This window comes from Cebus imitator, unplaced genomic scaffold (genome assembly GCF_001604975.1).
Source record: "Cebus imitator isolate Cc_AM_T3 unplaced genomic scaffold, Cebus_imitator-1.0 Scaffold102, whole genome shotgun sequence".
NCBI classification, from domain to species: domain Eukaryota; kingdom Metazoa; phylum Chordata; class Mammalia; order Primates; family Cebidae; genus Cebus; species Cebus imitator.
The window spans coordinates 3,104,584-3,131,420 of NW_016107417.1; the positions used below are offsets into that span (position 1 = coordinate 3,104,584).

The 26,837-nt window shown below is 57.4% G+C and overlaps 2 protein-coding genes across 5 annotated transcripts in view; one reads left to right on the forward strand and one right to left on the reverse strand.

Annotated features, from left to right (window-relative positions):
- The window catches only part of FRMD8 (FERM domain containing 8), a 24,537-nt gene extending 12,055 nt beyond the window's left edge, over window positions 1-12,482 (reverse strand). The window contains exons 1-7 of the mRNA XM_017537105.2: window positions 12,298-12,482; window positions 11,938-12,022; window positions 9,910-10,077; window positions 5,007-5,108; window positions 4,583-4,641; window positions 4,285-4,451; window positions 876-1,097 (exon numbers count right to left, since the gene is read on the reverse strand). Of these exons, the coding sequence (XP_017392594.1) occupies window positions 876-1,097; window positions 4,285-4,451; window positions 4,583-4,641; window positions 5,007-5,108; window positions 9,910-10,077; window positions 11,938-12,022 (803 nt within the window). The 5' untranslated portion in view covers window positions 12,298-12,482. The remainder of the gene's footprint in view (window positions 1-875; window positions 1,098-4,284; window positions 4,452-4,582; window positions 4,642-5,006; window positions 5,109-9,909; window positions 10,078-11,937; window positions 12,023-12,297) is intronic.
- A 4,173-nt stretch (window positions 12,483-16,655) lies between these two features.
- Window positions 16,656-24,253, forward strand: SLC25A45 (solute carrier family 25 member 45). 4 transcript variants are annotated; one of them, XM_037741603.1, is made up of 9 exons: window positions 16,656-16,925; window positions 17,669-17,723; window positions 19,328-19,371; window positions 19,559-19,630; window positions 19,947-20,132; window positions 22,702-22,960; window positions 23,102-23,241; window positions 23,340-23,493; window positions 23,570-24,253. In XM_037741603.1, the coding sequence occupies exons 2-9, from the start codon at window positions 17,687-17,689 to the stop codon at window positions 23,587-23,589; spliced, it is 912 nt and encodes a 303-aa protein (XP_037597531.1). In that variant the 5' UTR covers window positions 16,656-16,925; window positions 17,669-17,686; the 3' UTR covers window positions 23,590-24,253. The 4 variants fall into 4 exon arrangements, with proteins under 4 accessions (XP_037597531.1, XP_017392601.1, XP_017392595.1 ...); XM_017537106.2 differs by lacking the exon at window positions 16,656-16,925 and having other exon boundaries at window positions 17,242-17,723; XM_017537112.2 differs by lacking the exons at window positions 17,669-17,723; window positions 23,570-24,253 and having other exon boundaries at window positions 16,661-17,155; window positions 23,102-23,493.
- Window positions 24,254-26,837: the final 2,584 nt, after the last annotated feature.

Sequence of the window (26,837 nt, forward strand, 5' to 3'; positions counted from 1 at the left end):
AAAAAAAAAAAAAAAAAAAGCCAGGCATGGTGATGCGTGCCTGTGGTCCCAGCTACTCAGGAGGCTTACTTGAGAGGCTTACTTGAGCCCAGGAGGTCGAGCCTGCAGTGAGTTACGGCTGTGCCACTGCATTCCAGCCTGAGTGACAGAGCGAGACCCTGTCTCAAAACAAAAACAAAAAACCAAATTCCTGAACTTGCCCTCACCGATCCACAGCACCATCTCAGTCGATGGTAACGCCATCCATCTGCCAGGTGGTCAGGCAAGTCCTCTCTGCCTCCTCTCTGCCTCCTCTCCTTCACTTCGTCCACTGCACATTCATCCGGCAAATCCTGTCACTCTGCCCTCAGAACGTCCTACATCTGACCCTCTCACCTGTTCTGACCACAGGGCTCACCCCACACCCCACCCTCTGGTCTCCCAGCTGCTGCCCGTGCCCACCGGCAGGCTCTCCTCAACCTCCGTATTCTCGTCTCTCTCCACTAGAACGTCAGCTTCACCAGGCAGGGGCATGGTGTCTTTGGCCCAGAGGGACCTCCAGCGCCCAGAGAGGGTACACACAGTAGGTGCACAGAGCTGTTCGTTAGACGCCAACTACGTGACAGAGACAGCTAGCTAAAGGCGAGGTTGGCTGGGCCAGTGAGCAGGTGACTGCTGTGCCAGGTAGGAGAGAACCCATCCAAAGTGTCCCAGCCCCCGACAGGAAGAGGGCAGGTGCCCAGCTTGGGTTGGAGGGGCCTGAGGTGCTCGTGACAAGACATCACTTCATGGGGACACAGCTCAGTGGGGGTAGGGGCGGCCTCACTGGCAGCTGTGCTAGCAAAGCCCAGGGACAGTCTGCGGGGGTGGGGGTGCCACAGGGCTGTGGCTCTCACCCGTAGAAGGGCAGCTCGTGGCACTTGAGGAGGTAGGCGCGGTAGTGGGTGCCCAGGGTGGCCTCACACCCATCGTCGCCACTGGCTTCCTGCACCTGGCGGTAGGCGTTCAGCAGGCCCTGCTCGCCTGGCCCGGCCCTGGCCCCGCGGCCCCGGAGGGCAGCAAAGAGACCCTGGCCCCGCTTACAGAGGTGGGCAGGGAGGAAGGAGTCCAGCTTCTCCCTGCAGAGGAAGAAAGAGACAGGTGCTAGTGGCCTAGCCAGAGGGGCCAGGCTCACACAGCTACTTCCGAGTCAGAGGCCGGGTCAGGAGCCCAGCAGGGGAGACCCAGGCACCAGAGGGGGTTCAGTTCCTGGCACCTCTCTGAAGGGCAGACTCCAGGGCCAGCCTGTCTACCTCTGCCACAAACAGCTGGACAGCCGGTGAGAGGCGCCTCCTGTCTTGAGCCCGCTTCCTCCGGAGTGGGGTATGATGACGCCCCCACGTGTCCCAGCTGAGCTTTCCCAGTCCTAAAACATGACAAGCTCTCCAAGTGCAGTCCCAGGATGGTGATGGGGCTCCCTATAAGGCCCACCTCGGGCTATCCCTCTGCCCATCTGATCCAGGCCACCGTGTGAAGCCAGAGGCTCACCCTGCGGCTCCAGATGCCTGCACGTCCAGCCAGGAAAAGGAACCCGGGCCCCACTTTCCCATACTTCCCACCAGCCCTGCCTCAGCTGGCAGCCTCTGCACTGCAGCCCACCTGCACCAAGGGCCCCTGCAGGGCCTGGTCCTGTCTCCCAACCCTTCCTGCCTCCTGCCTGGTTGGCTACCATGTGCTCAACCAGGAAACTCACAGGAGCCAAAGGAACAGATACAGGAGTCACCAGGCCCCTGTTCACCCCCAGAAGGGAAGGACCCACCACTCTGAGCACCTGCAGTGCACCAGGCACTCCAGAGGTCCCCCCACCCCAACCTGTGAGGGCATACAGACACGCGGGGCAGCCAGGCAAGTGAAGGAGGCCCAGAGACGGGCCCAGGTCTGCAGCTCACAGCAGAGGCGAGAGGCTGAAGGAGGGTCTGGAGGCTGAGCTAAGAGCCCCCATTCGCCTGGAATCAGACTGCAGCAGCAGTTTCAGAGCAACATCTCTGTCACCAACTCAGGAGAGGTAGGATTTCTGAACCAGTGCAGCTTTTATAACCAAACTGGTGCAGGGGTCTTAAGCTCTCAATGCTTTGTTCTGCCAGAAAAAACGTGAAAACACCAACCTACAACTAGCACAGGCTCACAAAAGAAAGGGCATCTCCCCCCTGCCACAAAGCAGGAGAGACGCTGGCATAACTGCAGCTAGTTCCACGCCTCAGGCGGCGGGTCTTCGTGGGCTGTGGACGAGCCATTCAGATAAGCTGCAGGGCAGACAGCTCAGTCCTTTTTTAAGACAGTCCCACTCTCTCACCCAGGCTGGAGTGCAGTGCCTCCTCTCTGAAGGGCAGACTCCGGGGCCAGCCTGTTTGCCTCTGCTGTGAGGAACTGTACTGCCAGTGAGCCGGTGAGAGGTGCCTCCTATCCTGTACCTGCTTGGCTCACTGCAACCTCCACCTCCCGGGTTCTCCTGCTTCAGCCTCCCAAACAGCTGGGATTACAGGTGCGTGCCACCACACCTGGCTACTTTTTGTATTTTTAGTACAGACAGGGTTTCACCGTGTTGGCCAGGCTGGTCTCGAACTCCTGACCTCAAGTGATCCGCCCCCTCAGCCCCCAAAGTGCTAGGATTACAGGTCTGAGCCACTGCACCTGGCCTAAGTGCTCAGTCTTTGAGGCCTCTGAGGCTTCATTTCCCTGTGTGTGAGACGAGGACACACATCTGTCCTCGACCACAAGGACACCAGCCTGCACCCAGCATGAGGTAAGTATTGAACAGGCCTCACTGTAGTGTCTTTTTCACTGAAGGGGGCGGGGTCCCTGCTGTGGTTTCTGGAGCATCAGATACCACAGGCTACCATGGCAGAAGGGCCCAAGCAAGACACTTGCAGGCCCAAGGGGGCCATGAGGAGGGGTCTCTGGGGCTGTCCACCCTTCTCGGGGCTCCCGTGGGCATCTTGCCATCTATCCCCCGACATCCCTTTTTCTGGCAACATCTCCCACTTGTCATGTGGAAATCCGGCCTTCCCTGCTCTCGTCCAGCTCATGAGGGACCCAGGGGAAGGTTGGGTGGCAGCTGCTCAGTGGCCTGGCCGCTGACCATGTTCCCTGTGGGTGGACTGGGATCATGCTCCGGCCATCAGGGTGAGTTGAGGGCTGAGGCTGGGTAAGGGATGAGAGTCTGTGCCTTCCTGCAACACAACTGTGGCAGCCACCTGGCCACAAGGCAAGCGCCCACACATGAGCTGGCCCAGAGGACCAGAGGACGCAAGGCTGGGTGAGGGAAGCGAAGGGGGTCTGGGAGCCCGGTCAGAGCCGCTGCACTGAGCTTGGCCCAGGGCACATCAGCCACCCTGGATTTGTCTGTTACATGAGGTGACATGGTACCCTTGCATCCCAACAGTTTAAGCTGATTCAGCTGTCACTTGCAAGAAGAACAGACATGCCCAGCACGAGGGCCAGGACCCCACGGTCACTAGCCTTGGGCCAGCTCAGCTGGGAGCCCTTAGTCTTGACTGTGAACGTGGGGGTGGCACCTGCCAGGCTCTGGCTGTCAGTGGAGGGTCCCATCTCCACATCTCTCTCCTGACACCCACCTGTTGCAGGGTGACGGTGCAGAGAGCCCTGGCTAGGGTCAGGCTGGGCTCAAGCCCACCTTCACTGGAATTCTTTTTAAACCTCGGGATAATCCTCTATGGAGGCCAGAGACCAGCCGGGGCTTCGGCAGGGCAGACTCAATCCTCACCACCCAAGGCCCTGCTAATTTACACAGCAGAGAGCTTGGTTTCTCGAGAGGGCTGGGAGGTGGACAGCCGGTGTGCGACTGCCTGAGGAGCATTCCAGGAATCTGGAACTCTACTGTTACTAATGACAAACGGTTAGTGTCTGGTTGGTCCCTAGCTGTGACTCCAAAAGCCCAGTTCCCCTGACCTCGGCCAGAGGCAGGACCCCAGAGCTGCAGATTCCTCTCCTAGGCTTCACCCAAGGCTCCTCCCCAGGGCTGGTGAGGAAAAGGAGGCCAAGGGGGAGGTGGAGGTTGCAGTCAGCCAAGATCGCGCCACTGAACTCCATCCTGGCGTCAGAGTGAGACTCGGTCTCAAAAAAAAAAAAAAAAAAAAAACAGAGGCCGAGGGGTGGAGCAACTGCCTAGGGCCAGAGCAAGCATGTGGGGCTGAGGCCTCCTGACTCCAGGACCCTGCCCCCTGCGAGACCTAACACTGCTTGTAAGTTGGATTCCGAGGACAAACTCCCACCAGCGCCACTGCCTCAGGTCACACAGGCCCTCACCTCAGGGAGCAGGCGGCTGGCTGGCCAGGCTGGTAGGGCCCGAGCTGCACACGGCACACCAGGGCCCCCAGTGCCTCGCAGTCCTCCACGTCGCACGGGTACCGAGCGGCCAGCACGTTGCCCTTGGCCTCCTCGTAGAGCAGCCGCAGGACCTCTTCGTCGTGGATCTGCAGGCCGGTGTGGCAGGGAGAGCCGCTCAGCTGGGCTGGGGCAAGGTGTGAATGTCCAGGGGTCTAGGGACAGGGAAGTGGGGCGCGAGGGGCCGGGCCTGGTGGGGCCACCTGGGCTCCTGGCTCACCTGGAGCTCCCGCCGCTTTGGGAAGAACACATTCCTTCGGAACTGCAGGAAAGGCTCATCTGGGGAGAGAGGCTGAGTCACTGCCAGGCCTCCCCATTCTGCTTAGCCCTCTCCTCTCCCTTGACTGGCCCCGGCCCCAGCCCCCAACCTCACCCACCACAGCTGAGAAAACCCGAGGGCTGTGCAGAGGGTCGGGTGCCCAGCTCATCCCTACGTGCCCCGGCGGCTCCCAGCCCATCCCTCAGTGGGGCTTCTCTCAGGGACCCCTTCCTCCCCTGCTGGGGCGGCTGACGGAGCCTGGGGGAGATGCAGGCCCTGCCCCTCGGCGGGGCAGCTCCTTGCTGCAGGGCCCTGGCTGGGCTGGGAGCCAGAGCTGCAGACTCAGGGGTTCCTGAGGCAAGGACAGGCAGGCAGCAGCACTGACCCATGGCCACGTCGTCATCTGGGGCGCTGGTGAAGCGCAGCAGCAGCTCCGGCCACTGGCGTCCCAGCTTGTAGGGCTGGTGCTTGGGCTTCAGCTGCACCTCTGTAGGATGAGAGGGGAAGTGGCCCATGCAGCCTCCGACCCTGCAGCCTCCCACCCTGTGGCCTCCCACCCCGAGGCCTCCCACCCCACGGCCTCCTACCACGCGGCCTTCCACCACACAGCGGCCTCCCACCCCGAGGCCTCCCACCACGCAGCAGCCTCCCACCACACAGCAGCCTCCCACCACGCAGCGGCCTCCCACCACACAGCAGCCTCCCACCCCAAGGCCTCCCACCACGCAGCGGCCTCCCACCACACAGCAGCCTTCCACCCTGCAGCATCCCACCACACAGCAGCCTCCCACCAACGAAGCGGCCTTCTACCACGCAGCAGCCTCCCACCACGCAGTGGCCTGCCACCACGCAGCGGCCTCCCACCACGCAGCGGCCTCCCACCACGCGGCCTCCTACCACGCAGCTTCCAACCAGTCCGGCAGCTGCTGACCCACCCATCACACCACCCATCAGCAACAGCATGACAGTTGCGACCAACAGTAACTGAGCAGGTGCCAAGGGTCCAGAGACATTTTGAGTGGTCTAGAGGCATTTATTGCTGCTGTAACCCTACACCCCATTTCACCCACAGAGCAAATGAGCCTCAGAGAGGTCAAGGTGCTTGTCCATAGTCACACAGCAAGCCACGGGGGTCTGGCTCCAGGCAGAGCCAGCCACTAATTGTTCACTACAGCCCCAGGGCAAGCTGAAGCTGGAGGCTGTGGCCAATGGAAGGTGCTAGGGCACAGAGGGACCTGTAGTGCCACCAGGAAGCAAAACCTGAAATTGGCAACTGGGGCCCAGAGGCCCAAGGGGCTGCCTTGCCTTCCCCCTGGCAGAGCTTGGGCTTCCCCACCGTGAGACCCTACCCCAACACCTCCGAGGAGCTCCAGCTGCCCTTCCATCCTGCAAGCTCTGCACCTCTGTGGCCCCCACGCAGTCCAGCTCCTGCCCGGCCCTCCCACCTCATCTCCTCTCTCACTGCCTCTCCAGCTCTGCCCCTGCCACCCTGGCCTTCTTAAATCTCTTGCACGTCCCCAGTTTGCTTTTGCCAGGGCCTCTGCACTTGCTGCCCCTTTTCCTGGACTCCTTTGTTCCAGGTCCGTCCTGTGGCTGGCTGGCTCAGGTCTTAGTTCAAGGGCCACCTTCCCTGGACCCCCTAACTTAGGCAGCCTCTCCTCAAAATTTTCCGCCGCCCTAATGGCGTCACATCTGCTTGCCTTCACAGGCTGATCGCCACCTGACTCTCTCTGCTGCTGCCACCCACAGGGGCTAAGGACTTGTCCACTGCTGCATCCCTGGGGCGTAGTGACCTCACTAGAGGTTGGCAGAATGACCAAGTGTACCCAGTCCAACCCCTCAAACTCCAGGCTGTCCCATACCACTACTGCTCTGGACCCAGGATCAATGCCTCAGGCCAGAAGGGACAAAGCCTTTCAGCTCACACACCAGCACCCACCAAAAAACAAAGGCCAGGCCGGGCGTTGCGGTGCACACCTGTAATCCCAGCACTTTGGGGGGCCAAGGCGGGTGGATCCTGAGGTCAGGAGTTCAAGATCAGCCTGGCCAACATGGTGAAACCCCATCTCTACTAAAAATACAAAAATTAGCCAGGTGTGGTGGGGGAGGCCTGTAATTCCAGCTGCTCAGGAGGCTGAGGCAGAGAACTGCTTGAACCCGGGAGGCGGAGGTTGGAGTGAGCAGAGATCGTGCCACTGCACACTCCAGCCTGGGTGACAGAGTGAGACTGCGTCTCAAAAACAAACAAAAAACTACAACAAAAAACAATGGCTACCTGGGTCTCTGCCTTTGAGAGGTGTGAGGCCACTTCCAAGTTCATCCAGAGATGAATGGGATGTCTGTTGCTGGGGTGCAGAAGCCAAAGCTTGCTACAAGCCTCAAGAGCCCCCCGATCCACGTCTCCCTGATCCACCCTTCCGAGGTCCCCACTAATGGCTGATCGCCTCTCCTGCTGGCCTCAGGCCAGGGGTCCTCGTCTCTGCTCTTTGGGCCATCTGGGACTTCCACCTTGATCCTGATCTTAACCCAAAAGAGCGGCCACAGCCCCTATATGGGACCCCGTGCCCACAGCCCTTCCACTCATCCCTGCATCCAGTCTCTGCAGCCCTTTCTTGTCCCCTCATTTCTGTTCCAGATTTCCCAGAGGCTCCACAGCCCTAATTTGCAACCTAGACCCTTGGCCCCACCCCTCTGCCACCACCTCCAGTAGGGAAACACCATTTACCCCAAACAGTAGCCTCCCCACTCCCTCCAGAAAGGGCTCCATCAACTCCCCTCACTTGGCCACTGAGCCTCTCATGGAGTCCTCACACTCTCTCTGTCTGGGAAGGATGTCAACTCGAAGGATGTCAGCGCTGGAAGACATGGAGATCACCCACTTCACAGCAGAGAAACTGAAGCTCAGGAAGGCACAGTGACTGCCTGAGGCCACAAGGGGTTAGTGGCTAAACCAGGAACAGAGTTCTGCTTCCTAAACCTCCCTTCATGATGCTTTAGGCTCTAAAGTTCCAGTGGTGGCCAGGCACGGTGGCTCATGCCTGTAATCCCAGCACTTTGGGAGGCTGAGGTGGGTGGATTACTTAAGGTCAGGAGTTCGAGACCAGCCTGGCCAACATGGTAAAACTCTGTCTCTACTAAAAATACAAAAATTAGCAGTGGGTGGGTTGGCTTGCTTGTAATCCTAGCTACTCTGGAGGCTGAGGCAGGAGAATCGCTTGAGCCCACAATGCAGAGGTTGCAGTGAGCCAAGACTGCACCCAGTGCACTCCAACCTGGGCAACAGAGCAAGACTCTGTCTCAAAAAAATTAAAAAGAAAATAAATCAATAAAATAAAGTTCTAGTGGTGAGTTCTCTGGGGCGGGGACACTACCAGTATCTTCCCTCCTGTATTCCCAGCATCTAGAATGCCACTTGGCCTGAGAGAGCCTTTGTGTGTCCTTATGGAATTAGTGCAGTAACTGACTAGATGGGGCCTCAGAATGCCCTGAAGACAAGGATGCCCTTCCTCCTGCCTACAGCCCAGCCCTGACCAGCCTTAACCCCAAGCCCCAGCAGCTCAAAAGATTTCTGTCTTCAGAACTCCAGCAGTCCCAGACTTCCAGATGTGGGCCTTCCTGCCTGAAGGCTGTTACCCAAATGGGACGGAAGGTCCCCGGAGCCCTGTTTCATGCATAGTGACAATGGCATGGAGAAGGCCAGGCCCTGCCAAAACATCCTGCATGAAGGGCAGCTCCAGAAGATGTCACCCCTCCCTGCCCTTGCAGGGCACTCACTGCCCGGGGGATCTGTCACGGCTTCACCCCATCAGGGGTGGGGGTGCCAAGGGTTCTGGGGGGCCCAAGTCATAGCCAAAGTAGCCTTCAGCCTCCCTGAACCCAGCTTGGGAACAGAGTGGGTGCTGACTTTGTGCTGGGGTCTTCTGCCACCCTCCTCCTGCACAGGCGACAAAGCAGCCCATTCACATTCATTCCAGCCTCCTGCAGGCCCTGGGGGAATAGGAATGTGGTGAGGAGGGATGGGGCGGAGGAGGTGCCAGAGGCAGCAGGCTGCCCCGCAGGCTCTGGGAACTTCCCGAGGCAGGGCAGGGGCCAAGGTGGCAGAACTGCACCCCAGCTTCCACAAACAAACCAAGGGGCCCACAGTCCTGACCTGCAGCCTGGAGGTGAAGGAGAGGTGGCCGGGCTGGGCGTGGGTTGGCCGAGGAGCCAAGGCAGCAGGAAGAAGGTGGCCAAGAGCCTCCCAGCAGCAGCTGAGCAGGAAGCTCCCACTGGCAGGGGGGAGGACGGGGAGGGAAGGATGAGGGTAGGGGACGGGGTGGCTGAATGCTCCTTCTCCCCCGACCAGCAGCCTCAGGAGAAGTAACTGCTGGAGGCCCCTTGGGCCTGACCCAGGATGTCCTGTGCACTTCCTCAATAGGACTGGTTACCCACTTCTTGCCTGCCTTCCTCTACAATGAAGGGAATGTGTAAGTTAAGAAAACACACCAGCCACCACACCGATTTACTAAATAACAACCTGGGGCAGCCTCTCCCTTGGCCCCTCCTGTTCGAACCAGCAGGCTCAGAGACCCTGTTCATCAAGGGACCCCGGGCTGACGGTCTTGAGAGCCACCCCCGCCAAGTCCCTCCGTCTTGCAATCTCAGCCTGAAAGGGCAGGATATGGGTGGTCACGAGGCCGAGGCCGGCCAGGCAAGTCACGTCCCTACTCTTCTCACCCTCCCCACCCTCACTAAGAGCCTCAGGGTCAGAGGGGCCTGCTTCCTGTACTGTGTTCCCTCTCCTCCCTGTCTCCAAGGAACAGGAACAGTTCGAAGAGGCTGGCCAGGAAGCACTCAGGCCTGGGTCTGTCTTGCTCCTAACACGAAGTGGTCTCACCACCCCAACCTCAACTTGCTCATCTGCAAGACTGGCCTGGGCCTGAGGATAAGGTGAAATCATGGTTCCCAAATGCCGCCCAAGTTGTGGCAAAGGTTATGCTCAGCAGACAACGCCCCCTTCCTCCTGTAGTACTGTTCCCTGACAACCCAGCTCCAGCACGACCAGGCAGGGCAGACCTGGCCATTCCTCCACCACCAGCAGAGAGAGACAGCAGGGGAAAGAGCGGGGCCAGGAGCGGAGGCCTTCTCAGGGCTCTAGGTGCTCAGATGGGCAGACAGCTTAGGACACACCCAAGTCCCACTGTCCCCCATGAGCAGTGGCCAGTGGCTCTGAACACTGTCCCCTCCCTCCGGTACTGGTCAGTGACCTTCCCACCCTCCAGCCTGGCCTCCTCACTACCAAGCCTTACCCAGCAGAGGGGAGACCAGCCAGAGTGCGAAGACATCCAGGGCGATGTCTGGGAGCTGCAGGACCTCGCGGACGGCACGGTGCAGCTCATGGGCACTGAGTGAGGGCAGGTTCTCCACAGCCAGGGGCACCACCGTGTCATCCGCCAGGTATACCAGCACATCAGCCACTGTGACAGAGGGGCAGGCTCAGCTGAGGCCTCTGCCTGGCACAGCCAGGCCCACCAGGTACCCTCCACCACCCACTGGGGCTGGAGCCCCCACCCTACACCCCTGGGGGGTGGCCAGGGCTGCACTTCTGCAGCAGAGTCCATGTCAGAGGCAGAGCCCTAGGAGCCCCCAAAGACCCTATCATGAATGCTATTAGTGCTTCCTTGAGATCCTCAAGCCACCCAGAAACCCAGTAACGCCTGCCAGGAGACCTGCCCACCCCAATCCCCCAAGATTCAAATTAAGCCTGGCCATTGCGACCCTCCCCTCACCACCATAGCAGCCCCAAGGATTCAGCTGTGCTTCTGCCCTGAGCAAGAATGTTCCACAGGTGTGAAACAAAGGCACAGAGGGGCTGAACCCATCCTGAGGCTATCTTGGGCTGGCAGGAATGAGAGCTGGCAACCCATGCTGTCCTCAGGCAAGTCTCTCTCTGGCTCAGGCTAAGATGGGAACAGAAGATTCCTTAGGTCTCCTAGGTTAAAGCAGGTTCCAGGTCTCAGTTTCCTTAGGACCCTTTAAGCCTCAGGAGTCAATATTGGGTCTTTCAGGTCAGCCTGAAGCAGGCTAGGGAAGAACAGCTCAAATAGTGGAGAGTTCCCTTGGGACAACTGTGGGACTCCAGAGCCAGAGTCACTTAGAAGAGCAACCAGATTCAAATCCCCACCCCTGGGACCTCAGGCATGGTGAAGGGACACCGAGCTTACGGGCCAACATATTCGGGTTCCCATCCTTGCCGGGTCGCTGGTCAACTTCAGCAAGTCAATTTAAGTGTCAGGCTGGGGATGGGGGCTCACGCCTGTAATCCCGGCACTTTGGGAGGCCAAGGCGGGTGGATCACGAGGTCAGGAGTTGGAGACCAGCCTGACCAACATGGTGAAACCCAGCCTCTACTAAAAATACAAAAAATTAGCTGGGTGTGGTGGCAGGCACCTGTAATCCCAGCTACTCGGGAGGCTGAGGCAGGAGAATTGCTTGAATCCAGGAAGTGGAGGTTGCAGTGAGCCGAGATCACATCACTGCACTTCAGCCTGAGCGACAGAGCAAGACTGTCTCAAAAATAAAAAAGAAAGAAAGAAGAAAGTGTCAGTTGCCTCATCTGTAAAAGTAGAGCTAATAACATCTCCAAGAATATGTGGAAGGGAAGGGTGCGGTTTCTCATCAACAGAAAGGAAGGTGCTTCTTGGACCCCAAGTCTGTTAAGCCCCAGCAGCTACTCTCAGAGATCAAAAAATCATTTCCAGGAGGCTCAGGTCCAGATCCACTTCTCAGGTGAGGAGAACTGAGTCACAGAAAGCTGCAGTATGTGTGGTTACTTGGATAGCTTCCATAGCCTGGGACTTAGCTTCCCTAGGGCCCAATTTCCTCCCTATCAAATGAAGATCATGATTCTTGTTTTCAAAAGGCTGTTTGGGGGAAAGAAATGACACAAAGAAAGTGAACATGTCACTTTTCTTTTTTGTGTCACTATGTTGCCTAGGCTGGTCTCAAACTCCTGGGCTCATGTGGTCTGCCCACCTTGGCCTCCCAAAGTTCCGGGATTACAGGCGTGAACCACGACATCAGCCTTCATTTTTCATTCACATGATCTCATTTGAATTTCACAGCTATGTTAAGCCCATTTTACAAATGAGTGAGATGCAAGAGGACCCAACCTGGCCAGTAAACTAATGACAGAGCCTCTGACATCTGAATGTACCTTATTATTTCTTAGTTGATACATAAATCATCTTTAATGAAAAAGAAGCCAGGGCCACTTCTCCAGGGCAGGGCTGGGGTCCCAGGAGGGTGTGGAAGAGAGGAGAGGGGGCGGGACCCACCTCGGGCTCCCACGGAGGACACGCTGCTTCGGCGGGACCGCTCGGCTGGGCCGGGCTGCCCAGCACTGCCTTCCGTCCCGTCCATCTGCAAAAGCAAAGAGAAAAAGCGGTTACCGGGAGCCAGGGAAGGGGGGTTGGAGGTCTCCTCAAGCTCTCATTGAGGACGGGAAGGTGTCCCCGAGCTGGGTCTGCAAGGTTGAGCAGCGCTGCCTGGAGGGGCCAAGAGTGCAGCCCTGGCGCTGGTCGGAGGGGTGCGGGCTGCGACGGTCAAGAACGGAGGTGTACTGGGATGCCCAGGCAGGGCAAGGCGCACCCCTAGCCGGGGGCGGAGGCCCGGGCCAGACGTCGCCGCGCTCTCACCTCGCAGAAACGCAGAGCCCGCCACCTGAGAGGCCAGGCTCCTGCCTGGACTCCGGCCCTGAAGCCGAGCCCGCCACCGCCCTCACGCGGGAAACCGCCAAGGACCCAGCCGCCAGGGAAGCTACGCGGAAGCCGCGGCGGGAGGAAGCGCGGCGCGTGCGGCCCCGCCCCTCCGGGCCTCGGGAGCCAATGGGAGCCCATGGGAGCGCAGGGCCGCCTCGCGCATGCCCGGACCCCCGCCTCGCGTGTCGTGTCGCCCCCGTGTAGTGGCCGCGTCACGAGCCAGCCCCGCTACCACCGGAGTGACCCGGGGCGAGTTTCTCCTTACAAAGGCCCCGACTGTTGGCCTGTAAGAGGGTTTGGCGAAGATTCGAGAAAATCAGGCTAGGGGCGTTGGCATGCCCAAGCGTGGGACTTCGGTCTAGTTCCCTACCTGTGAAATGGACACGTCCTGGCACGTGCCAGGGATCCACGCGGCGCTGGCAGGGGCCTGTACTGTAGCGCCCCCCTGGCTGTGGTCAGGAGACTGGGTCCTGGCCCAAACTCATTCTGGACAATCCCTGCTCTGGGCCTCAGTTTCCTCATCTGTAAAATGAGGAGGTTGAACTCTACGACCCCCAAGGACTATCCCCACTCTCAAATGATTATTAATATACGTCTATGTCAGAAAGCCAGGACAGACACTCTGTTTTTCCAGGGAGGAGTCACATGAGCCCTTGCTATCTTACACAACAGCCTGGGAGACCTTGAGGTGTTCCCAGGCTGGGAGGAGACTTGGGGCCCCAGAGACGCAGGTGTGAAACCACCTCCCCTCAGGGCCATGTCACCAACACGTCCTGGTAATGCAACATGTGTGCATCTGAGATGTGGAACTCAGGGAAAAAAATAAGTCCATGGGGCACCTTCTGGGACCAGAGGAACCAGAAGTTGTCCCAAGTGACAGCAGTGGGCTTGGTGATCAGGAATAGAGGGCATCGGGTTCACTTTGTCCTGGTTCCCTGTGATTGGAAAGCAGCTCCAGCTTCTGGCCCAGCCCAACCTTCTTCAGTATGTGAACCAGCTCTGCCTGCCCCACTATGAGCCACACTGCCCCACAGCTGAGCCCATGACATCACATTTGCCTTGCTGATATGACCTAAGGACTTGAGGAAGCTCAGATGTGGGCTGCAGGGAAGGGTGTCCAGTGGAGGCAGGCATCTCCTTCCTGGTTCTCAGCCCTGGGACCCTCAGACCAGGACACACAGTACGTCCATGGCCTCTCTTCCTTCCCAGCTGAAGCGAAGTGGGAACAGAGGAGTGCAGTGTTGTTTTGAATGCTTACTGGATGTGGGGCCTGTGCTAGGTCAGGGGATGCAGACTGAGGTGAGACATAGCCCTGCCCTCAGGAAGTGTCTGTTATGGTTTAACTGGGGAGTGGAGGAAGAGGGGAGAGAGAAAGAAGCCCAGGAGAACAGCACATTTAAAACTACAGCACTTTGGGAGGCTGAGGCTGGAGGATCGCCTGAGGCCAGGTGTTCAAGACCACTCTGGGCAATATACTGAGATCACATCTGTTAAAAACCCAAAAATTAGCCAGGTGTGGTGGCACACATCTGTGGTCCCAGCCATTCAGGAGGCTGAGGTGGGAGGATGGCTGGAGCCCAGGAGTTCGAGATTATGGTGAGCTCTGATAGTGCCATCCTGCCACTGTACTCCAGCCTGGGTGACAGCGAGACCCAGTCTCCAAAATAATGAAAAATAAAACCACAGAAGATGACAGCATTGCTTTAAGAACTATGAAATGCCCCAGCTGGGCGTGGTGGCTCACGCCTGTAATCCAAGCACTTTGGAAGCCAAGGCGGGCGGATCACTTGAAGTTGGGAGTTCAAGACCAGCCTGACCAACATGGTGAAACCCTGTCTTTTTTTTTTTTTTTTTTTTTTTTTTTAAAGAACTATGAAATGCTACATGCAGGAAAAAGAGGGTCCTCAGTCCCTGCTCCCCTGCTGTGTGTGGGGCACTGGGCCATGCCCTTTCCCGTGTCATTCTCATGCGTCTTCAGAATGGAAGTAAGTATTAGCAGTTGCCATTTATGTGCCAGCCACTTTTTAAAGTGCTTGAATCCTTATAACTCACTAAGAAGGGAGTATCATCTCTGTTTTATGAACGAGAAAACAGGACTGGAAATATTAAATAATAAGACTGATGCCTGGCAGTCTGTGTGGTGTTGGTAAGGAGGCTAGAACGTGGGGCTAGCTGAGGAGGGGCACAGGGAGAGAGTCCGGGAGGATGGCGGGGAAGGAAAGGCATTCCAGGTAGTGGGAGCTGCATAAGCATGGTTAGGACCCCAGGAAAGACCCCTGCTGTATCAGAGCACAGCAGGTGGGTGGCACCCTAGGGGAGGCCTTGAACACCAGGATGACAGATATGGGGCAGGTGTGTCAGGCAGTAAGAACATATTGGAAGGGAACAGCAGTGGCTCAGGCCAGTTGTACTGGCACTTGAGGAGGCGAGGCTATGCGTTCGAGGCCAACTTGGGCAACATAAGAACCTCTCATTCATTAAAAACAAAAAACAAAAAACATATTGGAGGTTGTGATCTTGAGATTGACAAGATGATGCTATGTGTGGGTGGGCTTCCCTACAGGAAGGCCCTAGGGAAGTGGAAATGAGGGTCTTTCTTGAACTGGGGTGAAACTGTGAGATTAGAAAAGAGAATGAGGCCCATTCTGAAGTGAGGGAGGAGGAGGCCTCCAGCCTTTAGAGCCAAGAGGCCTAGACAGCAATTAGCCTGACTGCTGTCCTACTTTGGCAAACAATAGTAGACCCCAAGGCCCACAGAAGGGGTTTCTAGACATCACTCAGGGGGATAATATAACTGCCCACTGGGTTCACCTTACCCTCTGCCTAGACAGAGCCAATTTCTCTAGACAAGGGAATTGTAATAAGAAGAGTTTAATTCATGCAGAGCTGGCTGCAGGAGAGACAGAAGTTTTATTATCACTCAAATCGGTCTCCCTGAGAATTCCAGGATCGGGGTTGTTAAGGATAATTTGGTGGGTAGGGGGCCAGTGAGTTGGGAGCGCTGATTGCTTGGGTCTTGGGTGAAATCACAGGGAGTTGAAGCTGTCCTCCTGTGCTGACTCAGGTCTTGGGTGGGGGCCACAAGACCAGATGAGCCAGTTTATGGATCTGAGTGGTGCCAGCTGATCCATCCAGTGCAGGGTCTGCAAAATATCTCAAGAACTGATCTTAGGTTTTACAATAGTGATGTTATCCCTAGGAGCAATTGGGGGAGGTTCAGAATCTTGCGGTCTCTGGTGCATGACTCCTAAACCGTAATTTCTAATCTTGTGGCTAATGTTAGTCCTACAAAGGCAGTCTAGTCCCCAGGCAGGAACAGAATTGGTTTTGGGAAAGGGCTGTTATCATCTTTGTTTCCAAGCAAACCATAAACTGAGTTCCTCCCAAAGTTAGTTCAGCCTATGGCCGGGAGCAAACAAGCACAGCTTGGCGGTTAGAAGCAACATGGAGTCAGTTAGGTCAGATCTCTTTCACTGTAATAATTGTATCAGTTATAGTTTTTTGTTTGTTCGTTTATTTGTTTTTTCCTGAGAGATTCTCACTCTGTTGCCCAGGCTGGAGTGCAGTGGTGCGATCTTGACTCACTGCCACCTCCGCCTCCTGGGTTCAAGAGATTCTTCTGCCTCAGCCTCCCAAGTAGCTGGGACTACAGGCACCCACCACCACGCCTGGTTAATTTTTAAATTTTTGGTAGAGACGGGGTTTCACTATGTTGGTCAGGCTCATCTCGAACTCCTGACCTCAGGCAATCTGCCCGCCTCAGCCTCCCAAAGTGCTGGGATTACAGGCGTGAGCCACCTCGCCTGGCTGTATCAGTTATAGTTTTTGCAAAGGCGGTTTCAGGAACAGGAAGCAGAACCAGGACTGCAGCCCAAGCCACCATGAAAGGCCAGTCATTGGGGATGGTCTTTTAGGATGATCTTTGGGGCATGGCCCAAGGAGCCCCAGGCAGCTCTAGAGGCAGGAGGTGGGACACGCGGTCCTGTCTCCAGAACCTGTCCGCCCAAGACGAAGCAGCAGGGGTGGCTGGATCCTGCCTTGGCCTCAGTGAGAGGAGAACGGTGAGCAGGACTGGGCCTGGGCCATCTCCCACAGGAGACTAGGAGCTGCAGGGAGATCTGGAGGGGAGCGTGCAGGTGTCACTGGGCCTTTCTGTTCTCTGGGGCCCTTTGGCGATGGGAAGAGGGAACTGGAGCCCCAGGGCTGCTGCTGATGCTGCCTATTGACATTTCCATTCATTCAATCACTCATGATTTACTGAGAGCCCACCCTGTGCCACCCACTGTGAACAAAACACCCAGAGATCCCTTCCCAGACAGACAAGTTCCTCCCATCATGTACTGGGGTGATAAGTATGATGGATAAAGAGAGGAAGAGCCAGCGATGCCTCTGGCCGGAGAGACCAAGCAGACCTCACCAAGGTTGTGACATCTGAACACCAGCTGAAGGGGTGTGAGGGCAAGAGTGTCCAGGAAGAGGGAGGAGACAGTCCACAGGCCTGGAGGCAGAAGGCTGATTGAAGAAGAGTCCGGAGGTTCGGGCGGCTGTAGCAGAGAGAGAAGAGGGTGGGTGGCAGGACATGAGGTCAGAGGAGAAGGTGCGGCACCCGTGGCTCACAGAGCCTCAAAAGGATTTTGGTTTTGACTCTGAGCAGAACGGGCCATTGCAGAGCAACATGCACTTTAAATAAGCAAAACCCCCATCTTTCCCCTGAGAAGGAACAGGCCGAGGAAAGCTGTGTTTCTGACTCACACAGGGAAGTCGTAAACAACCCTGGAGAGAACAGCTGGGCCTGGTGAGTCACTCACTCCTGGAAGTGGCTCCTCCCCACCCTGCCTTCGGGCTGGGCCTACTCCCCCCCCCACCCCGTGGCCACGCTCCCTCCCTCTGCACCGGCCTATCTCTGTGGGGTGGGGGCGGCCATGCACCTCGGAGGAGATGGATGGGAGTGGGGCTGGGCTGGCTGGGGAGGCAGGGGTTTTGCTTCTTGCTAAGGCAGCCCTGGAGGGGCCTGACCATGGGGCAGGGACCCAGTTGCCATCCCCAGAGCCAGGATCATTGGCTGGGCTGGGGGATCAGGGCCCCTGTGGTCCCAGCACACCTGGCCCGTGAGACTACTCTGCATGACTCCTCCAGGTGGCCAGGATCACCAGAGCTGGCTCGCTCCCCTCTGCCAGTTGCTCAAGGTCTGGGCACCAGGCCACTTTTCACCCTCCCGCCAGGGTTAAACATTAGTGGGAGGTTATCAGCGTGGGCCAGGGAGGGAGAGGGGGGAATTCAACTCTGTCTCCTCTTCTGGAGCTGCCAGTCCCTGCAAGCCCAGACAATGCCGGTGGAGGAGTTTGTGGCTGGCTGGATCTCTGGTGAGACATTTTTCTTCCTTCTGTCACATTGCACCCAATGGTAGGTCACTCCCTGGGGAAGAGGGGTGACATAGGAGAAGCTGAAACCAAATTCTGAGTTCCAGCCTGGAGGGAGGATCACTTGAGCCCAGGAGTTTGAGACCAGTCTGGGCAACATAGGGAGGCTCCGTCTGTACAAAAAATAAATAAATTAGCTGGGTGTGGTGACACACACCTGTAGTTTCAGCTACTCAGGAGTTCAAGGCTGCAGTGAGCTATGACCATACCACTGCACTCCAGCCTGGGTGAGACCCTGACACACACACACACACACACACACACACACACACACACACACACACACACACACACACACACACACACACAAAGGGGGCAGGCCATGGTGATTCACACCTGTAATCCCAGCACTTTGGGAGGCTGAGGCAGGAGGATCACTTGGGGCCAGGAGTTTGAGATCAGCCTAGGCAACATACAGAGACCCTGTCTCTATAAGAAATAAGAAAAAAATTAGCCAGGCTCGGTGGCACATGCCTGTGGTCCCAGCTACTCCAGAGGCTGAGATAGGAGGATCACTGGGCCCTCGAGGTTGAAGCTGCAATAAGCCATGATCACGCCACTGCACTCCAGCCTGGGTGACAGAGCAAGACCCTGTCTCAAAAAAAAAAGTCTGGGTTCCCTGGAGCACCCCAGAGCCAGCTGTCCCCCAGTCCTCCAGGGAGTGGCCGATGGGGAGAAGAGAGGAAGGCGCAGGTGGGAGGGTGCCTGCCTCTGCCTGCCTCGGCTGCACTGCCTGACACCTGCAGAGGGCTGGAGAGCCAGGTGAGCACCCCATGCCTCTCGCCCTTCTCTCCAGGCCCACCCTGTGGGGCTCACAAAGGAAGTTCACCTTTGACCTCACCTGCTGTCCTGGGTTCCCTCTGGGCCTCTGCCCCACCTGGCTGTGGGCCGCAGTCCCGGGCCCCGAGGCCTGTTGTGCGTGGTCCCAGCCCAGCTTCTGGGTGGCATTCCTCTTAGAAGAAAAAGAGGGGTGTTCTGAACCTGTCTGCTGGGGAACCAGCCTCTACTGTGGAGGGCAGGAGTGGGAGTGGGCAGGTGGAGGGACGGGGGAAGCTCCCTGGCAGGTGCCCAGCCATGACTCCCATCACGGCCCTGCAGCTCTTTGCAGCTGGGGGGCAGCAGGGCCTCCTCTGGATCCCGGCGACAACATTATGAGTTGAAGAAAGAAAGGGGTACAGCTCTCAGGGAGGCAGGACCCTGGGCGATTCGCCCAGAGTCCCCGGGTCCATATGCAGTGGGATACCCGGGTACGGGCTCCAGCGAGGACACGTGTGTCTTTGGCTGGTCTTCCCTTCTGGGTATGCATCCTCAGGTGGGGCCTGGAGTCTCACTCCCTTGTCCCAGTGCCTTCCTGGCCCAGTGCCTGGTGTGGAGGGGGTGTCGGGGGCAGCTGGAGTTTCTGGAGCTGGGCAGGAAGGTGGCTGCATGCGTCTGAGATGGCCCTGTTCTCCTTCCTCCTGCCTGAGCCCCGCTTTCCTCTTGGCACAGACTTGCTTCCTGAGCCTGGAACGACAGCCCTCACTCACAGCACTTTCTTCTCATCACAGGCGCTGTGGGCTTGGTCCTGGGACACCCCTTTGACACGGTAAAGGTGAGTTTAGGAGAAGCACCAGAGGAATGAAAGAGTTCACTTAACCCAAATGTCAGGGTGCCCTGAGGCCTGGTTAATCTTGCCCTTCCTGGCTCTCCTGCCGGCTGGCATCCCGCTTGAGAGGGCAGAGGGAAAAGCTGGCCCGCCTGCCATCGCGCCACCCCACCTGCCCTGTCCTCCCGTCCAGGTGCGGCTGCAGACCCAGACCACGTACCGGGGCATCGCCGACTGCATGGTCAGGATTTACCGCCACGAGTCTGTGAGTGGCCCGCCCCTTTGGGGTCCTTCCCCTTTGGGGGAGGCATCTGGAGCCGTTGGTACCAGCTGCCCTCTCCTCTCCAGCAGGGTTCTGCCCCAGGAGGAGAGAAGACCAAGTCTGGGACCCTTGGGGGGCCTAGGTGGTAGCTTGGCACCTCAACAGTGCAGCCTCAGCCTCAGACTGTCCCCACCTGTCCCCGCCTCCCTGTGGCAGGACTTGGGAGCAGTTTCCAGCCAAAAGCGGCCATGCCAGGGCTGGAGAGGACAAAGGGGAGGCCCCACGGTGCCTACTCCAGTGCCAATGTGTCTCTCTGCAGCTCCTGGGCTTCTTCAAGGGAATGAGCTTCCCCATTGCCAGCATAGCCGTGGTCAACTCTGTCCTGTTTGGGGTCTATAGCAACGCCCTGCTCCTGCTCACGGCCACCTCCCACCAGGAGCGGCGGGCCCAGCCTCCCAGCTATATGCACATCTTCCTAGCGGGCTGCACCGGGGGGTTCCTGCAGGTGAGAGGGCAGCGTGTGGGCACACAGGAGTCACGGGGATGGTCACCCACCCTGCTCTGGCGACCCACAGCTATGGAGGCACAGGCCTCCTGGAGGGGAACATGAGGACTGGGCTGTAGCTTTCCAGGCTGCAGGCCTTGGCAGGAGGGCTGTGGGGAATGGAGGGGGCAAAAGGCAGAGAGAGCTGGGGAGCAGTGCCAAGAGGGTGCCCGGAGAAGCAGCCTATGCCGTCATTCCAGCTGACAGGGCTTACTACCCTCCAGAGGGGTCTGCCAGCCTCAGAGCTGCGGGAAGCCCACTCCCGAAGGAGACCTTTGACCCTGGAGAACTGCCAGCCCCCCACAGAGCTGTGAGCCCAGCTCTTCTAGATGGGTCCTGATGAGGTCCCGACGCTCCCCCGGCTCCGCCCAGCTCTACCCTTTGCCTGCAGTGCCTGGGTGGCCGCGACCTGGGAGTCTCACTTGAGGCCCCGCCTAGCGGGGCATTAACCATTAAGTTATTGCCGTCATTTGGGCATCCAGCTTTCGAAGGGCAGGTGGAGGGAAGAGGGACCTGATGGTGCCAGCAGGAACCGGTGCTGAATGGAGCCTCTGAGCATAAACTGGCAGAGGTTGCATCCAACGCCCGCTCACACCCCAGCCTCAAGCTAGGGTCACCCTCTCCTGGGCGCCTGTGCCAGGGCCCCTGTCACACTTCATGGGGCAGAAAGCAAGGACAAAGTCAGGCTGCTCCCTCAAATGAATTAATGATTAATGAGACTCCTGGAGGCCCCGGCTTTTCTTCTGCCCCTTCTTGTTCTAGGTGTCACCTACAGGTTTCCTGAGCCCCGAGAGCCAGACCCCACAAATGCAAGGAAGAGAACTGAGACCCTCGGCTAAGTGGCCAGGCCCGGCTTCTAAGTCACCCTGCCCCCCTCCAGCTCTTTGGAAAGCAGAACTGGGGACTGTGAGGGCCACCGATGGAGCCTGGGTTTACAGTCAAACCTGTGGCTTCAGTTTCACAGAGTCTTAGAGCAAAAATGAGTTTTAGACTGGGCGAAGTGGCTCATGCCTGTAATCCCAGCACTTTGAGATTCTGAGGCAGGCAGACCACCTGAGGTCGGGAGTTCGAGACCACCCTGACCAACATGGAGAAACCACATCTCTGCTAAAAATACAAAATCAGCCGGGTGTGGCAGCGCATGCCTGTAATCCCAGCTACTTGAGAGGCTGAGGCAGGAGAATCGCTTGAACCTGAGAGGTGGAGGTTGTGGTGAACCAAGATGGTGCCATTGCAGTCCAGCCTGGGCAACAAGAACGAAACTCTGCCTCAAAAAAAAAAAAAAATGTGCTTTAGTTTGGAGTGGGAGGAAGAGGCAGGGATTGACAGTCTCTGACAGGCACAGACGTTACCCAGGCCTTGGCTGAAGCTGACCTCCTGAAATGCTGAAGTGGCATCTGACACTCCACCATCCCTGTGGGAGCGTCTGTCACCAGCCCTGTCCTCAGCCCCCAGGAGCTCAGGGCTCAGAACACTTTCCGAAGCCCTGAGCTCAGCCCTGCCAGCAGGCCCAGGAGGATGACACCAAGGACCCATCTCCCAAGGGATGATCCCCAGCCTATGACCCTTCCTGCCAAGGCCAAAGTAAATAAGTGAAGACTTGGCCTGCCACACCCTAAGGACCACCACTGGAGGTGACTGACGGCCCCGGTCGCAGCCATCCATCTCGAGGGCTGAAGAACTGAGCCCATGTACCTGTCACAAAACAAACAGGCAAAAAACACATAAGTCCCTCAGAGACAGGCTAGCCTTGGCATGGACCCCAATTCTCACCTGGACTTAAAAGCCATCTTGACCTGGTGGCATCTCTGACCCAAACCTTAACCGCCCCCATCTCACTCTATGTCCCCCTAGCACTGATGCTCACCTGGACCCCAGCCCCAGTTCCATATCAAACCTGTGTGGTGTCTGCTGCCGCTGATGCTAAGAGCGCTAGTCCCCGGCAAGTCCCCCACACGCAGAAGCCTCTTTGGTGGGACCAAATGGGAGGGAGTCTTACCTCTCTAGGGGCAAGAAGGGCTGGCCCCATGCCCCCCGGGCTCTGAGAGGTGAGTGCAGGAGGGAGAATCGGTGGAGCTGGGTCCTGTCATCAGAACAACACTCATGAGGGGACCTCCTTCACCCTGGGAAGGGGTAGGTTCTTTGCTGTCTCACAGTCGCAGACTGAATCGTTCACTCAGCCTGGCTCACGGTACAGGCATGCACATTTCTGGCTTCAGGGAGGCCAGAAACCAACCCGCTTCTGCAAAAAGAATCCAGGCTGTTCTGAGTGCCTGCTGCAGGCCAGGCAAGTTGGTCACTGCTGCATGAGGAGGGGTTGGGCCTGATGCCAAGTGAGGTGGCTTGTCCCTGTCACATGCAGACGTCCTGGCCATCCCAGTCGCACATGCATGTGAGAGGCTGGGCGCTGCCAGGGTTCCTGTGGGACTGGACCATGCCGCCTCTGCCTGCCTCCTTCCTCTTGTGAATATATGGGGCCAGTTCCCACCCCAAAGCCCCACCCAGGGCCTTCATGTCTCCTCCCCAACAGGCCTACTTCCTGGCTCCTTTTGACCTCATCAAAGTCCGGCTACAAAACCAGACAGAGCCAAGGGCCCAGCCAGGGAGCCCCCAACCCCGGTACCACGGGCCGATGCACTGTGCAGCCTCCATCTTCCAGGAGGAGGGGCCCCGGGGGCTGTTCCGAGGAGCCTGGGCCCTGACACTGAGGGACACCCCCACGTTGGGGATCTACTTCATCACCTATGAAGGGCTCTGCCACCAGTACACACCAGAAGGCCAGAATCCCAGTAAGTAAAGTGGCATGAGAGGATCGGGAATGGGGTGTGGGTAGCAGGTGGGGTCCGGCGGAGGCTGGGGAAGGAGGTTAGGGTCTGGGGAGGATGCTATGTTCTGGTTCTGACCCCTGCTCTGGGCTCCCTCTGCTCCAGGCTCAGCCACGGTGCTGGTGGCAGGGGGCTTTGCAGGCATCGCCTCCTGGGTGACAGCCACGCCCTTAGATGTGATCAAGTCCCGGATGCAGATGGATGGCCTGAGACGCAAAGTGTACCGGGGGGTGCTGGACTGCATGGTGAGCAGTGTCCGGCAGGAAGGACTGGGCGTCTTCTTCCGGGGGCTCACCATCAACAGTGCCCGTGCTTTTCCTGTCAATGCTGTCACCTTTCTCAGCTACGAGTATCTCCTCCGGTGGTGGGGATGAGTTCTGCGGCAATGCCTGCAGCTCCCCATCAGGCCCATGTCCCGGAGGCCAGTTTGAGGTTGGAGGTCAGGTTGAAAGCCTACAGCTTGCAGTTCAGTGCAAGAGGCTCAGCCCTTCCTGATCAAGGCACCTCCCACCTGCCCAGATCTGGGCTGGGCAGATGCCCGCAGGAGCTGGAAGCCAGGGGGCCTGGGCAGCGCTCTGTGTAGCTGGCCTTGACTCATTTCTATCTGTGAAGCAGGGAGCACAATGCACAAGTGAGCTGGCAGTGGTGCTGGCGACATCCCAGCCCTGTCCTGTGCCTTCACCCCTTAAGGAGCTCTGAGACTCCGCTTCTGAGAGGCCCTGCTGCCTCCTACCACCCTGCCTTTCAAAGCTCTCTCTCCCACAACCCAGAATAACCCTATGTCTCCCCCAAGAATCCTTCAGTGGCTCCCATCACCTTCAGGAAAAGCCCAAGCCCCTTCCTCCTTCCCGGTTCCTCCCTCCCCACGAGGCTGGGGTTGCTTCCTGGACCCTGAACGAGCTGTGCTCTCATTGTCTGGGCCTGGCCAGCAGTGCACAGTGGCTGGCAGGGTGACTCCATCATCCCCGGGGCTGGCCCTGCTCTCCTACGAGACCCAGGCTGAGCTGGGCCTCCTGACCATTCCTTGACTCGCTTCCTGACCTGAGGCTGACTTTGGGGTTCTAGACACCCCACCCCACACGTGCCATGATCACAGCACTTGCCTGTACTTCTTCAGAGTCATTGATTTGCTTCTCGGCTTCCCCACTGGACTGTGAGCTCCATGAGGTCAGGGACTGCGTTTTGGATGGTTTCTAGCCGGAGCCCAGTGCTTGAACAGACGTGTGAAATAAATGCTGGTTAAATGATGCGACTGCACTCTTGACCTGTCTCTCCCACGCCAGCCACCACACCTGCTTCCTTGGTCTTGCCACATACCTTTCTGCTGAACCTCCCAGCCCCCATGTGCCTGCTCTGACCCGTCTCAAAGTCACCGGCAGTGGAGGGTGCTGGAAGCTGGGGGTCTGCTTTGCCCACTCCCAGCCAATGGCATTTGTTTTCTTTTTCTTTATTTATTTTTTTCTCTTTTTAGAGACAGAGTCTCACTCTGTTGCCTAGGCTGGAGTGCAGTGGTGCTACCATAGCTCACTGAATTCCTGGGCTCAAGCGATCGTCCCACCCTAGTCTTCCAAGTAGCTGGGACTATAGGTGTGCACCACCACGCCTGGCTAATTTTTTATTTTTTTGTAGAGAGGAGGTCTCACTATCTTGCCCAGCCTGTTTTGAACTCCTGAGCTCAGAATCCTCCCACCCTGGCCTCCCAAAGAGCTGGGGTTACAGGTGTGAGCACCGTTGTTTTCTTTACCCATCTCAGTTGCTCGGTGGGAATTAAAACCTGGCTGAGGCTGGGTGTGGTGGCTCACGCCTATAATCCCAGCTCTTTGGGAGGCTGAGGTGGGTGGATCACAAGGTCAGGAGTTCAAGACCAGCCTTGCCAACATAGTGAAACCCAGGGGCAGGTGGGATCAACCCTATCTCTACTAAAAATGTAAAAATTAGCCAGGTGTGGTGGTGGGTGCCAGTAGTCCCAGCTACTTGGGAGGCTGAGGCAGGAGAATCGCTGGAACCTGGAGATGGAAGATGCGGTGAGCCTAGACTGGGCCACTGCACTCCAGCCTGGGCGACACAGTGAGACTCTGTCTCGAAAACAAAAACAAAAAAACAAAAACCTGGTTGAGAGGGCTCTTTTAACTGACAACAAAATTGAGCATCACCGGCCATTTGTTCCCACTAATGTCCCTATCTGGTCTGAGATCAATCTGAGTCCACCTCATGGTGACCTGAATTCCTGCCATTTACTGGGGCCTCCCTGTAGAAACAGACACAGTGTTATGATCACAGTTGCCAGAGAGGCAGCCTCAGCTCAGAGACATTATGTAACTTGTCCTAGGTCACACTGCGGGTAAGTCATATGATTTGCTTGGATGCCTCTGAGCTTCCAGCCCCAGTGTCCAGTTACTTAGCTACCCCGTTCCACTGGGGCACATGGCAGCCTCCCATGAGTTACCTATGTTCACACCCTGCTGCACCACCCTGGGCTAGACCTGCCAGGACGTGCTCTGTCACGTGCTCGTCAGAGCTCTCTTTCATTGGGTCACATGCTGCAGATGGCTGAAGGCCACTCCAAAGCCTTTTCCCCATCCCCCGTCATCAGAGTGTGCAGCTGGGTGTGTGGCCACTGCACAGGACTACATTTCCCAGCCTCCTTTGCAGCCAGGCAGAGTCTAACCCTGGTTAGGTTCTCACTGGAGAAATATCAGCAACTGGGATGAGTCGCCCATCACTTGCTTCAAAGGAAAATACTCACTGTGGGCTGGAAGTGGTGGCATCTGGGGCACCCTGGAAGGCACTGAGAGGATGCAGAAGGTGCCCTGTTGGCGTGGCACCTAGGTGACCTTGGGGAGCACAGCCCACCCCTCTGCCCTGGGCTGTTGTGTTGTGTTGCACTCCTTGTCACAATGGTTTATTATTTATTTATTATTTTTATTTTTTGAGATGGAGTCTCTTGCTCCATCACCCAGGCTGGAGTGCAATGGTGCGATCTCAGCTCACTGCAACCTCCACCTCCTGGGTTCAAACAATTCTCCCGCCTCAGCCTCCCGAGTAGCTGGGACTACAGGTGAGCGCCACCATGCCTAGCTAATTTTTGTACTTTTAGTAGAGACGGGGTTTCAGCATGTTGGCCAGGCTGCTCTCCATCTCCTGACCTCAGGATATGCCTGCCTCAGCCTCCCAAAGTGCTGGGATTACAGGCCTGAGCCACTGTGCCCAGCTATTTATTTTTTGGAGACAAGGTCTCACTCTGTCTCCCAGGCTGGAGTGCAGTGATGCAGTCTCAGCTCACTGCAACCTCCGTCCCCTGGGTTCAAGCAATTCCCGCCTCAACCTCCCACGTAGCTAGGATTACAGGTGCACACCACCATGCCTGGCTAATTTTTGTATTTTTAGTAGAGACAGAGTTTCACCAGTTGGCCAGGGTGATCTTGAACTCCTGGCCGCATGTGATCCACCCACCTCAGCCACCCAAAGTGCTGGGATTACAGTCTTGAGCCACTGCACCTGGCTTTTGTTGAAACAGTTTAGCAAGCTTCACACTAACTCAGTGGGTAAGGGGCTGCAAGCTTACAGGTCAGTGGTAATCCAAGTGTGGTCTGTGGAGCAAAGCTTGTTAGAAATGCAGCATCTGGCTGGGAGCATTGGCTTACACCTGTAATCCCAGCACTCTGGGAGGCTGAGGCAGGAGGACCACTTGAGGCTAAGAGTTCAAGACCAACCTAGGCAACATAGTGAAACCTTGTATTTACCAAAATTTAAAAATTAGCCAGGTGTGGTGGTGTGTGCCTATAGTCAGAGCTACTTGGGAGACTGAGGTGGGAGGATTGTTTGAACCTGGGAGGTTGAG